The sequence below is a fragment of the Ambystoma mexicanum genome, chromosome 1p (genome assembly GCF_040938575.1).
Source record: "Ambystoma mexicanum isolate Mex_15411 chromosome 1p, UKY_AmexF1_1, whole genome shotgun sequence".
Lineage (NCBI taxonomy): Eukaryota > Metazoa > Chordata > Amphibia > Caudata > Ambystomatidae > Ambystoma > Ambystoma mexicanum.
Genome location: NC_090921.1, coordinates 571072500 through 571086906, shown reverse-complemented (window position 1 = coordinate 571086906; position 14407 = coordinate 571072500). Strand labels below are relative to the sequence as shown.

Here is a 14407-nt window from a genome sequence, read left to right as displayed (position 1 = left end):
GCATGTAAGGCGATTGCTGCTCAGCGCGACCAGCATTTAGCCCACTTTGCCCCCTTATCTGGAAATATGGATGCTTGGTGGTGTTATTTGATTGGTGGCATCAACACTCAGTTAATTTGCGCAACCATAAACTTTTTAGATGCTTTGGACTTATCCAATTTGGAGGGCCTGGTCTGAGAGACGAGGACCTTTTTGAATCCTGTGAATGAGGTTGTTTTAGATTCGAGATACTAGGAGATTTGTAATCTGTAACTTAAAGTTGTCTTTCTTTTGTACAAACTAATGTTACATAAAAAAAAAAAAATGTATATATTCTTGATTACACATAAAAAAGTTGTACACTCATCACCAACAGAATATCCTATAATAAACATAATACACATCAGAATGGACGAAATGTGCGAACCTAGCATAACTGCAACATTCCCATCAGCTTCCAATTACAGTATAATGTAATATTCCTAATTCTAGAGGTATTCCTCTTTATGCATTAAGTAATCTCATAGATAACGATTCATTCCAATTGGGGAAACAAGACAAGGACTGTGATACATAAGGAGAAGAGTGGTTTGGAAGATATGCATATAGTAAACAAACCTGAATAGATTCCATATTATAATTAAAAACTGAACAATTAAACCTGTAACACATTAAGCATATAAATCATTGAATTGTGTCCCCTTTTTTCTATAATTATCCGTACTATTGAAGTTGCTTAGCTTTCATGAAAAGGCTGCATGATTGGTCAGTAATATGAGCTCTGCAAGTCCATTTGAAGCTCTTAGTTCCCCGAATTAGCTTTTTCTAAATTATTTGCAAACAGCGGCTTCTGAGCAGTAACCCCATAGTCTGACGTATACTTACTTTGGATGTTCAAGCCTGTTGCTGCAAAATATAAGAAAACATAGTCAGCTCTTTTTCCCAAAAATGGCCAAGCATTAATTCCTCAGGGTAGGCTCCAATGTATTAGGGTGACAAAGTGAGTCATAACGTGGGGGTGGTGAATAAGGCGATAGGGTCGGGTCGGCATCTCACTTGGAAGCAAGACAACGCTGAGCAACACAGGTTCGAATCCGGTCTGCGCTTAGAGACTGGTCTCCGGTATTACACACGTAATAAAAGATTAATTAATTAGGGAATGGACCAATTGGGGATCAGAGAGCAGAGGGTAAAACAACGATGGTGAAGCAACCAAGAAAGGAAAGACCAGAGTTATGGAGGTGGATCAATTAAAACACTAGGATGGGGTGCTCCATACCCAAAGCAGGGTTTACCCACTGTAGAGGGTAAATGTGGTGTTTCAGGGATATTCTCTAGTACCTGTTGGGTAGGTGCAGTGGTGGCAGAGTAATTTGCCATTTTAGTCAGGTGTGCATAAATTGGCTACTGTTAAGAGTTGAACAGGGTTTTTTCATGTGAACAGCAAATGTCATCTAAGCCCACAAGAGGGTTGGCTCGTGTCTGAGAGGAGTGGGAGGTGGTGCTAACAGGGGATTTAACTCAGAACACCTTCCACTTCCTGATATCAGGATCTATTAGGAAATAACCTTTGTATATTGAATCTGCTTTTGTTAAACCTTTCCCTCAGTCCTGGAACAAATTAGATGAAACCCATATGCATACCTTCCCCCATATCTCCTCCCATAACAATGTAAAAAAGAATGGCAGAGGGCTTGGGGAGACCGCCTGCATTGCTTAAGGAGCACCACTACAGCAGAGCAATGCAGCATCCCAGCACTCACACAAGCATAGCCCCTTCTGATCTTCCAAGCCACCCAGGTTCGTTCTGATGTTTCTCTGTGCATGCTGCCTGTTGCATGGCAAAATCCCATATATCTATGACACTATGCGTGGCTCCCCCTAGTTTAACAACACCACACAAACAATATCTAATGGAGGCACTGAAGCACCACATTTAAGGCGAAACTAATGTGGGTATGTATACAAGTACCACCTATGAGCTAAAACATTGTAGCCTAAGTACTCCTTGAGACTTTTGTTTTGCCTCCGTTATGCCATCACTCTTTCTAGACATTGCATATCAATATTGTGAGCTAAAAATTCCAGACATTCCAAAGAGCCTCATGTAGAACCAAACACGTACTATCACTGCCACCAATATACCTCACACTGCCTCCAACGGACCCCCTATAACTCCTGTAGACCCCTTATACAGCGCCCCTCTCTCGCACTCCTTCCCATCACTTTGAAGCGGCAAGGGGAGCACAAAGGATGCCTCTTAAGTCCATTCTGCAAGCTGTTGTTCTTGACATCTCAGTTTCCTTTTTTGCTATCTCTTTCGGAATGGTAGGGCAATACTTTAAGAAGTGAAACTCTGGCTGTGAAGGCAAGATCCAGGGTTGTCCAACTCCAGGCCTCAAGGGCCAGATCCATGCCTAGTTTTCAGGATACCCCTCATTAATATTCATGAGATACAGTTGCATTCAATGATTCTAAATGTATGCAAATGTTTCCTCATGAAAATGTATGAGAGATATCTTGAAAACCTATCAGGATTCCAGCCCTCGAGGACCGGAGTTGGACAACCCTGGGTCACTAGACTCTGGAGATTGACATCTGAAGGAAAAGTAAGAGCATGTTGTATTTATAATAAATAAAAACGACTTACTGCCCCACAGGAAGCTGTGCCCTGGAAAAGAAACAGAACAAACATCAAAACATGCTGCAAGTATGGTGAGGATAATTAAAAGAATTTTGAACCAGTCAGTTCATCCAATGTGGCAACATTTTTCAGAAATTATGCAAATAAAGGTGCAAAATGAAGTTAGCCATCTGGGACCATTTTAACTAGCTGAAGAACAAAGTATCAATTTCTGATATCTGATGCTTGCAGCGTCAGTGTTGCCAATCCCTAAACATGATTTAGACGATTTAAATGAAGGCGCTTGTTTTCAATCAGGAGGCACTAAAGGACATCAGCTTTGGAATTCGGTTGATTTGATAGGTACCTATTACTATTTTAAGCAGAGAAAAACTTCCTGCAACATGTACATCGCTGTGTCTCAATATTTCCATTTTCTTGCCACAACATGTCTAATTCAATGGCACACTATCATGGAGTGGGTCTGAATACTCAACGTGTAGAGCCGCAGTTCCTTTCTCAGTTCAGCTGGCCAAAGGAGGAAGCATGACTAGGTCAAGGCAGCACAAAGGCACAGGTAAAGCTCACAAACGTTGACAGAAATTGGCATCCATGTTCAGACTTCTAGCTCCAAGAACCGCATCTCTATCCATGAATTTCTCATTTTGTCTGATAGTGGGACAATGGGATACTGATTGATCCTCTAAGTCTTGGGGAATGCGCCTGAGACCCCAACCACTAAAAAGAGCAATTATCTAACTGCAGACTCTATAGGACTTTTCTGTGCTTTTTACTTTACTTTATTACATTTATACCGTGCATGATGGACCCGGAGGCATGATGGCGCTTACAGACGAACAACAAAAATACAAAACATAAAACATGAGAGAAAAAAACACAATCGTTAAACAGCAATAGGAGACTACACTACAAGAATAGATGGTGAACTAGGGGGGGTCAGTTAAGCATAAAACGAAGTACACCCAATAGGACAGAGGGTATTAGTTTACAGTTCCAGCCACCCCTGGGGAGATATTTGCACAATCTAAGGTATGACGGTATAGTGCTAAACACGCAACCCACTAAGACACAGTCACTTGTTTGATACAGCACCAATCACTTAGGTCAATCCTACGTAGAATTTTCAAGTCTGACATTTTAACAACACCAGGCCCTGTTTGTTGTCATAGCCATGCTAACACCTTATTTCCTAGTGCCTCAAAAGACTCTTTGCCAGCCACCTTCTCTATATTAGTGATCACAAAGTTCCTTTGATCCATGACAAAGGTTTTAGTGCGGGAGTTATGGCCTTTTCATTTGTAACAGATATATTCCCTGTAGATACAGAAGGGTCACCCTTGATGTATGTTGTTTGTGAGGCTTGGTCCATCCTCTCTTGATGGCAGTTAAGTTAAGTTGACAGGCATTGTCCGACTTTGCCGGCTGCATCCGTATCAATGGATTAAATTGTACATCTATCTGTGACGCCACGTTCCCACTAGACGGCCGTATGTCCCAACAAAATGTCAATCAGTGAACAAAGGTCAGTGAGTCCATTACATTGGAGGAGCTCTTTGGAGATGCACATCTTGAGGTGCGGCCATTGAGAAGGGGCACTATGATCAGGTTGGAATGTCGTAGGCCTGGCGCCCCATAGAGCCGCAGAGGGTAAAGATATTATATGTTCTGGGTCCCTCTTTGCATATTTCTTTATACCTCCTAGAAGTGATGTCACCGCTGGAGAAAAGGTTGGAGTCAAAGTCTCAGTGGTACTACTACACAGATCCGATAATATGACTAGAATTTGGTAACAAGCAGTCCAGCTCGTTAATTAGGCATTTACTGGGGGAGACGGACTCCTTGGTCCTTTCTATGGACTCCTTAGTCCTCTCCACCATCAGGGGTTTCGGGGAGGGGGGGGTGATGCCACCTAGTAACCTCAGTCTCCTGCGAAAACTGAGGGCAAGGATCTCTGACATATGGTCCCTGTTTGCCAAGGGAGATGTGGCCACTAAACCAGCTTCCGGTTGCATCGCGCCTGGCTTCGCAGTTAGACAGGGGGTGGAATTGTTGGCCTCCTGATTTCTGTGCAATAGGCTACTCACGCCATGATTCCTCCAAACGGCCATTATTCATGCTCCACATGCAGGACACGGAAAGGTGGGTGTTACAGCTTGTTTCACAAAAGGGGAGTCAGGAGCCTGCCCACTTAGCGGGTAGTGTGCACATGTTCAAGAGATGAGTCTGGCAAAACTCCAGCTTTGCATTTTAATTGCACTGCATTATTCAACAGCAAAAAATAGGCCTGACGACTAAAATGAAAGTAGTGATATTGAAATAAATTCTGCCATTTAAAGAGTCAAGTGAAGGTTTCCAAGTGTCTCTCAGGGTAGTGGGTCATGTCTATTTGCCTTGTACTTCTGCCACTATGAATATTGGAAACAGTACTTTTGCTTTAACCGTGGTTCTTAAATATTGGGTGATAAAAGCAATCGCTTTATTTAAAAAATCGTACATTGTTAGTTCATGTTCTGATCTGCTTCCGCCTAGACGTGTCCTGCTCACACCACATTATATAATTATCTAATCATCAGCAGCATACTGGCCGTCACTCAATGTCACCCTCCACCCACTCCCTGTGGTAGACATATATGAAAGCCCTTCACTTTGAGTGTGGATATTAGGAATGTTGATTCGGAACAAAATGACTGCTTGGCAGGAAGAGGTCAATGGGCTAACTGCATCCGGGACTAAAACCTAAGTGCACACACATGACCAATGTAGATGTGTTTGCAGGGTTAGAGGTTCTTCTCATCTGTTGCTCCACCGCGAGTGTAGAGGGCTTTTGCTGCATCCAGCCATGGGCGTAATTTTAGGGGGGACGGGGGTGTTTGTCCACCCAACTTTCGTGGCACACCATTTTGTCCCCATTCATTTGGCAGGGGCACCTTTTCCTTTAGCTGTCATGTCCCCCCCAACATTTTCAGTAAAGTTACTCCACTGCATCCAGCAGCTTCTGTGTGTTGGGTGCTGGGGTGACCAGAAACAAGACACGGACCAGAGGACATGGACCAACTATTTTTTAATTTAATTTATTTATTACCGTGTTTGGCTTGGAAAACCAAACCTTTCGCTAAAATCAAAAATAAATTCAGTTACAATCAACCAAAACACTCTTCATGTCAAACCATGACTTAGATTAAAATACAATCAACCTAATCTCATCACATAAAAATGTATTCACATAAAACAACAATAATAAAATAAAACTAATAATGAGTCAATCATATATGTATGCTTATGTAAGCTTATATCGCGCTGGTAGCCCATTAATATCTAGTTCTGTCATAAAGTCAATGGGGGTCATTACAAGTCAGGAGGTAACCATGCCGCTATTAGCTGCATGGCTACCCCCTTTCCGGGTACTGGGACCGGGTTCCTTGAATGAGGAATTACCGGGCTATTCCGACCTTGGAGGGCCCACATAGGGCTCAATGGGAATGGGGAGGGTGCTAACAACGGTCCCGTTAATAACGGGCCTGTTGTTAGCACCCTGGTCTGTTAGCACCCTGGTCTGCTCGCGGGCACCGCGAGCAGAACTCGTAATGAGGCGGTAAGGGGTAGACAGCTCCGGCACCTTTACCGGCGCCGTTAACCCCTTACCGCCTCACTCGTAATGACCCCCAATGTTTCTCATCACTTCTAGAGTTGTGCTTACAAAGTATCCACTTCGCAGCATTAACAATTTTGCCTCGTTAGTACATGTGTGTTGTTGAGAAAAACTCCCAAACAATGTATTCTCTAAGCCATTAAACCTGGCTGACTGGTTTCTAGGCGTTTGTATTAAAAATAGTGACCTTGGGTGATACTTTTCCTTGGGATCTGTGTGTGGTGTTACTAAGCCTCTCAGTTAAAAGCATTTACCCTCTTCCCTCTGCCAGAGGCAAGGTCAAACCACAATGCTGTTGGCAGCTAAATGGTGGTAAAAGGTAACCAGAAGAAAGGTGAAACTCCTCAAAGCACTCTCTGGTGGCAAAAGTTGTGGCACCTGTTGCCCACTAGGAGACTCACGCTTAATATCAATGAAGAAGTGCCCACATCTAGTAGGAACTGTTGACCCCTATTAAAATAGCTGCATACTGCAGAGAAATGCTTTGTACAAATCTATTGTGAGCCTTGAATTTATTTGAATTGTACACAAAATGAAATGGGATTGGGGTTAATGCCACTATTGTTCTTCATGTTCACTGATAGAAATGTCTAGTGAAACTATAGTCAGGGGCAGGATTTTCATAGTTATTCAGGGGGTGCCTGATCCCACTTGTCAATCTTGTTCATGTGATTCTAATAAATGTGAGAAGTTGCCTATTGCCTAGAATATTGCCTTTCTTTACTAAGAGTTGTAGACATCAAATTGAAGGGTTCGGGAAGAAGCGGGCATAAATATTGACACATTCAGCTAAAATATTTGGATACCCGCGAGTCGGATGTATATGACATTGTATGCACCCGTTGATGTGTTTGATTTGTCTTTGTAAACTTTAAAACAATTTATTTGACAAAAAGAAGCTTCCATTTGAAATCCTCCACCAAATGTACTACTCCATGAGTCACCTGAGTAGCCATGATTTCTGGCATTTATCTGACTGCTTTATGTTGTATGATATGATAGGTTATTTATAACGCAATTAATACCCAGAGGTTTCTAAGCGCGGACCCGGGGATTGAACCTGTGTTGCTCCGTCTCGTCTTGCTTCCAAGGCGAGCATATTGCCCCGGAGCTATCCACCCGAGACAATGATATGATATGGCATTTATAATGCGCCTGTACACAAGTGTTGCAAGCTGCCACAAGACAAGAAGGGGGAAACACTGGAAGGGCAAAACAACGATCTTACTAGGCCTTGTGTCATTCAGATTGCGCAATAGCAGGGAAGAGGGAGGGGAGAAGTGCCGGTGGGGAGGGGAAGGGAAAAGTGCAGGTAACTCAATAAGTGCAGCCAGCGGGTGGCTTATAAGTACAGAGAGAGGGGACTGTAGGGTTGCAGGTACAGACCCTTAAGTGCAGGGGTAGCCCCGAGGCAGTGCAACGACAACTGGACAAGCAGGAGCCTGGGTCAGAGTTCAGAGGGGAGCCAGGTGACCAGTGCGCTGAGCAGTCCGGGACATCAGCAGGGGAGAGGAAGAGAGAAAGCGGAAGCGAAAAGGAAGGTCTTGAGTTGCTTCCGGAACGGTCCCAGAGGTGGTCCTGCTCAAGTTTGAGAGAGGCAGGGAGGCTGTTCCAGAGGAGGGCCCCAGCCGAAGAGAGAGATCTGCCCGCCACTCTCTGCTTGGAGAAGCATCTGACCCTCGGAGAGATGGAGGTGGATGAGCGGAGAGCTCGAGAAGGAAGATGTTTAGGAAGAGAAAGCTGGAGGTAGTGTGGTCCCAGGCCCCTGAAAGCCTTGTGGACAATGCAAAGGGTCTTGAACTTGATCCTTGCAGCCACAGGGAGCCAGTGAAGAGATTTCCGAGCTGGAGAGATATGATCTCTGGGCTTGAGGCCAAGGACAAGTCTTGTAGTCCTGTTCTGGATAAGTTGTAAAGGTCGAATTCTAGAGGCAGGCAGATTTAGAAAGAGGCTGTTGAAGTAGTCCAGCCTAGAGAGGACCAGGGCTCTGGAGACAGTGAGCTTCTGGGGCAAAGTGAGAAAAGGAAAAATACCTCTGAGGAGGTGCAGCTGATAGTTTGACTTCTTAGAGACGTCTGAGATGTGAGAAGAGGGTGGTCTTGAAGATGACACCAAGGTTATTAGCCTCACAGGAAGGAGCAGAAAGAGGGCCCAGAGTGGGTGGCCAGAGGGAGAGAGAGAGAGGAAAGGAGGGAGCAGGTGTCCCGGTGAGGAGGATCTCAGTCTGACTAGCGTTAAGGCAGGGATTATTGGTGGCACACCAATCCGGAATTGCGGCCAGACAGTCTGATATGAGAAAATCATATGATATTTATAACGCAATTAATACCCAGAGGTTTCTAAGCGCGGACCCGGGGATTGAACCTGTGTTGCTCCGTCTCGTCTTGCTTCCAAGGCGAGCATATTGCCCTGGAGCTATCCACCCGAGACAATGATATGATATGGCGTTTATAATGCGCCTGTACACAAGTGTTGCAAGCTGCCACAAGACAAGAAGGGGGAAACACTGGAAGGGCAAAACAACGATCTTACTAGGCCTTGTGTCATTCAGATTGCGCAATAGCGGGGAAGAGGGAGGGGAGAAGGGCCGGTGGGGAGGGGAAGGGAAAAGTGCAGGTAACTCAATAAGTGCAGCCAGCGGGTGGCTTATAAGTACAGAGAGAGGGGACTGTAGGGTTGCAGGTACAGACCCTTAAGTGCAGGGGTAGCCCCGAGGCAGTGCAACGACAACTGGACAAGCAGGAGCCTGGGCCAGAGTTCAGAGGGGAGCCAGGTTACCAGTGCACTGAGCAGTCCGGGACATCAGCAGGGGAGAGGAAGAGAGAAAGCGGAAGCGAAAAGGAAGGTCTTGAGTTGCTTCCGGAACGGAACCAGAGGTGGTCCTGCTCAAGTTTGAGAGAGGCAGGGAGGCTGTTCCAGAGGAGGGCCCCAGCCGAAGAGAGAGATCTGCCCGCCACTCTCTGCTTGGAGAAGCATCTGACCCTCGAAGAGATGGAGGTGGATGAGCGGAGAGCTTGAGAAGGAAGATGTTTAGGAAGAGAAAGCTGGAGGCAGTGTGGTCCCAGGCCACAGAAAGCCTTGTGGACTATGCAAAGGGTCTTGAACTTGATCCTTGCAGCTACAGGGAGCCAGTGAAGAGATTTCTGAGCTGGAGAGATATGATCTCTGGGCTTGAGGCCAAGGACAAGTCTTGCAGTCCTGTTCTGGATAAGTTGTGAAGGTCGAATTGTAGAGGCAGGCAGATTTAGAAAGTGGCTGTTGAAGTAGTCCAGCCTAGAGAGGACCAGGGCTCTGGAGACAGTGAGCTTCTGGGGCAAAGTGAGAAAAGGAAAAATACCTCTGAGGAGGTGCAGCTGATAGTTTGACTTATTAGAGACGTCTGAGATGTGAGGAGAAGAGGGTGGTCTTGAAGATGACACCAAGGTTATTAGCCTCACAGGAAGGAGCAGAAAGAGGGCCCAGAGTGGGTGGCCAGAGGGAGAGAGAGAGAGAGGAAAGGAGGGAGCAGGTGTCCCGATGAGGAGGATCTCAGTCTGACTAGCGTTAAGGCAGGGATTATTGGTGGCACACCAAGCCGAAATTGCGGCCAGACAGTTTGATATGAGAAAAGGAGCAGAGGTGGCTAAGGGGAGCCTGAAAGAGAGCTGGGTATCATCAGCATAGCACTGAAAGTTGGAACAGAAAGTAGCAATGCGGTGGGCAAGAGGTGCCAGGTAGTGGTTGAAAAGCCATGGAGAAAGGTTAGACCCCTGGGGAACACCACAAGGAGAGATAGAAGAGAGGAAACACCACCATTGGAACTGGGAGGGTCAGTCGGTGAGAAAGGAGGTCAACCAGGCCAAAGCTGGGAGATGGCAAGCTTTTCCAGGGGTTTGTACCACCAGCCAGGCACCTTAGTGTATATAATGTGGTTTTGACCCAAACAATGAACATCCTGGAGAAAGGTCTGATCCAAACTAAAAGCTGCCTTCTTTGCTGAATTCGGACTATTGAGGGGAGCTCAGTACTTTGCATAGTTTAAAAGAGGTTGGGAAAAAACATCTTCCATTCAATCTTGTTATCAGCAGAAAGTAGAATTTGCATGGCTCGGATATCAGAAGATTGATTATGCATTTGAATTAATTTGTCTATGTCTGATTGTGCTTTGAAAAGAACTACTATACAAAAGGGGCAACAGAAAGCAGAACAATTGTGTTTTCTGGAGATTTACAATATTAGTGGTATATACATGAGACATCAACCGGTTGGTGAGAAGGAAGAGGGATCATGAAAATTAGGATAGGACATACAGTATGGACGTTTACAGAATGTACAATAATTCAGTGATAGTTTGATAATATAGATAACTTTTAGGAACTCGGACGATGGCAGTTGAAGAGGGATAATGAGTGTGTCTGTAGCGGTGTACCTTCAGGTGTCCTTTCAATGGTAAGGAGGTGCTGTTTGAGATTTCTTGCAAGAATGGTCCTGGGTGCCAGTGGTAGCAGAAAGAAGAGTTAAGGAGTGGAAGCAAAAAGTAATGCAGGATGGGTGGGGAAAGTCAGGTAAAGTAGGGCATTAGATCAAAGATTGCAGGCTGGTAAGTGCTGGTAAGTACTGAGAAACAGAATTAACCATCGATAGATTTGAAAACTAAGAGAAGAGATTTGAAGAGGGATTGATGATGCATTAAAAGCCTCGCATTGCGTAGGTAGCAGACAGATGAGAAAGGTATAGAGACTTTGTGGTGCAAGTTGAGAGCTTTGTTTTGGGGCAAAATAATAGATAGGATGGCCCAGGTGGAAGTTGCAACAGTAATCAAGTCTGCTGATAACAGGAATAGCAACAATAGTTTTGCTAGAGTGGTAAGTGAGGTGTTGGGTCAGATCATCCTAATGTTCCTTAGGTTCAGTCCAGCAGCCACGGCTGTGGAGGTCATGAAGTGAAGTTTCAGTTTGCTGTCAAATAGGACCCCCAGATTGCAAGCCTTGGGTGCAAGTGTGAGGAAGTCAGATGGAAAAGATATGGGGGAGAGGAAAAGGGATGTGGTTTTAGTGGAAGGAACTAGATAACGTCAGTCTTAAAGGGGTTCAGCATGGTCTACTCTTCCATTGGTGGGGAGCAGGGAGACAGTTGAAGATGCATATAGATCGTTCAGGGGCAATGGAGGGAAAAGATAAGAAAACATGAGTGCTGTCCAACAGTGGTGGAGAAGCCAAAGGGGAAGATGAGTCTACCAGGATGAGATATGTTCTGATTATGGCATTGGTACAAGCATAGAGAAAGACATATGAGAGCCCAAATGGGAGACAGGTGGGAATGGGGTGTGCAAGTTCCATGAGATAGAGGAGTGGTCCAATAAATAAGTGGTGAACCAGGCCTGGACAGAATTCCAGATGAGGAGGTCAAAGAGGGTACGGAGGATAGAACAGGTATAGGTGACATAGGCTAGCGACAGATTGAGATGGGTCAGAAGAGAGGAGAGTTTCGCTTGATGAGTATTAGAAGGAAATTAGTGCAAATTCCATGGAGTGTCTGCTATGGATATACATACAAACCGGTTCCACCATGGGGAAGACAAACTTAATTCACACTTGTTTTAATAAAAAGAAAGTCAAAGTGTATATTTAAGGGTATCCACAACAGATATCCTGTGGAGCCTTTCTGGCAATGTGATCTAAAATGAACACATACTGTGAGAAGTGACTGCTTAAGATATTCCATTATGGATTTTAATCGCACAAAATTTATATAGAGAAAGACAGTCAATTCATATGTCTATAATACAAAAAACAAAGAACAGTGGTACACCAGCAGATCACGCATCTATAATTATTGGCCCATATAGTGTGGTGCAGGTATCAGTGAAAAACATTCCAAGTGGGTGTATACTTAGAGACAAAAAAGTTGTAAAGAACATAGATATGGTATAGAGAGGGTTAGAGATGTTCGTGTGGTGCATTGTCATAAGACGAGCACAGTAAAGAGATAAAGTACAGGACAGTCGTGTGAATTACAGGAAATTGTACATTATTGGAATTACATGAAATTGTACATTAGTGAAATGTTTGTGAGAGCTAAAAGTTATTTCATAGATAGAACCATTTTCTTCATGGTTAATATTTTGTGACTCTCATCCGGCTTAGAGACTCCAAGGTTAAAAAAAATAACTTTAAAAATGTTCCTTGGTTGAAGGCCACCTTTGGTGAGAGCTTCAAAGTTCCCAAGGTCTGTATCTTTTGGACCTGAATTAGGGTCTGCCTGCCGACGTGTTAGTGAAAAAATCTAGATATTATGTGAACAAAAATCTTGTGAAGATTCAATGAGATCCCTGTGTGGGGACACGTTTCGGTGAAGAAACTCTACGGTCAGCTCGCCTTCTTCACTGCATCTTTGTGGAGCCTGTAAAATACACTGAATGTGTGTTTTTGTCTAATGTACAATTTGTCACATGCCAGAAATGAATAAAGTATAATTTATCATAGGGCCTTGTTAACTAGGAATGAAGACTTACCCTAACAAGTAGGGAAATTGAAATACTCCAAATACTCCAAATCCCCACTCCCCACTGTAAAAAGGGATGGGGTCCTCGCCCACCTGTTAAAGAAATGCGGACCGGTTATAAGTGAGGCACAGGGCCTCATGTAGACTAATAACGTTTTAACAGGTTAAAGCAAGGGTCCCTAGTATAATATAGGATGGACCACTCTTTAGATAGGGCATACATGCTATTATTGTGATCTATCAAGAAGCGGTTATTAGAGCAACATGGTCGGGAGAGCCACATGCGCCATCTCGAGAGTTGCCCGGTATGCAGAAACTGTGCAGAACGTCTGAGCAAAAATACATATATATGTACATATATGAGGATCGGGATCTAGGTCCAGTCCCAAACTACCACACCCAGTGCATGGAGGCTATCTGTGGCATGCAGTGAGTGCAAGAACAACACATGTGTCTAGATACCCAGGGCATACCTCTCAGTTACCCTTGTCTCCGGGTTGGAAAACTCTTGTCTTTGGCGGTGCGCTGCTTTTCGAGACTCAGCTTCATTCTCGTTGCAGTGGTTTGTCTGTGCAATCGGGGGGAGAACAAAGGTCCTTATTAAGTACATGGGGTCCATTTGATTGTATCAAGGGATGAGGTACAATAGCCTGTTATCAGGTACTATCTTACTAGTAGCGCGAAGCCGTCGAACGCGGTCATTGGCATTTCTGTAAGGTGCTGAGTAATACTTCTATTGTCGGCTCACATAGTTGCAAGCGAGCCAGTGTATGCTGCGTCAGTAGGTCATCGCCATGTAAACCGGTACATCTGCACTGTGTGGAGGTGCCCTAGGGTCTTGCGTCCATATTGGGCTATGACAAAGGTTAGGTTCCAGGTAAGTGACGTGTGTGTGGAGCTCCCCATTGGTATGGGAACAGGAAAACATTTCCATACTTAAGGTCTCGGAAAGGGCAGCGGCAGCTGAACTAGGGTGGATCAAGAAGCATTGGGCCCAGACGATGGTGTGGCCCCAGCTGGGTCATGTATATATGTCACGCTCCCCATTGGTAAGGGAACAGGAATGTATGCCCAATCTACTGCTGTTGGAGGGGCAGCGGCTATCAACCTAGAGTGGGTTAGGAAGCCGGTCTGTGGTTTAGTGACGTTTTATAGGAGGTATACATCTCGCTGTGTAATTAAGGGCCCCCACACAGCGATGTTACTCAATGCCAAGTATGTAGAGAGACATTGGCATGCCCATACTTCTGCTATTGAAAGGGCAGCGGGTGCCAACCTGGAGTTGTTTGGGGGGCTTATCTGTGGTCTAGTGATGTTTCTTTCGAAGTATACATCAGGCTGTGTGTAGAATCCCTCGCACAGCAATGTTTGGTCAATTGTGAATGTGTTAAATGATGTTGGCAGGATCCTAGGGGTACACTGCACCAGGAGGCTCTGTGGGGCTGTTCCAACTGTGTTTGGCCCCAGGTGGGGAGTGCTGCCTGTGTGGATGGTCTAAGTGTGCACACTGTCTATAGTGTTGCGCATTGAGAAGTTCTTAAAGAGGTGGTAGAAATTCCTTATTGAAGCCATGGTTGTATGTGTGCAATTTATGTATCCAACAAGTTTCTTTTTCCTGGAGGTTTCCTTGTATATTCGGTCCTCTTTTCACT

The 14407-nt window shown here is 44.8% G+C and overlaps 1 protein-coding gene across 1 annotated transcript in view; it reads right to left on the bottom strand.

Moving 5' to 3' along the window:
- Positions 1-860: 860 nt before the first annotated feature.
- IZUMO4 (IZUMO family member 4) overlaps positions 861-14407 on the bottom strand; it is a 1032821-nt gene continuing 1019274 nt past the window's right edge. The window contains exons 7-8 of the mRNA XM_069620420.1: positions 2630-2650; positions 861-885 (exon numbers count right to left, since the gene is read on the bottom strand). Of these exons, the coding sequence (XP_069476521.1) occupies positions 861-885; positions 2630-2650 (46 nt within the window). The remainder of the gene's footprint in view (positions 886-2629; positions 2651-14407) is intronic.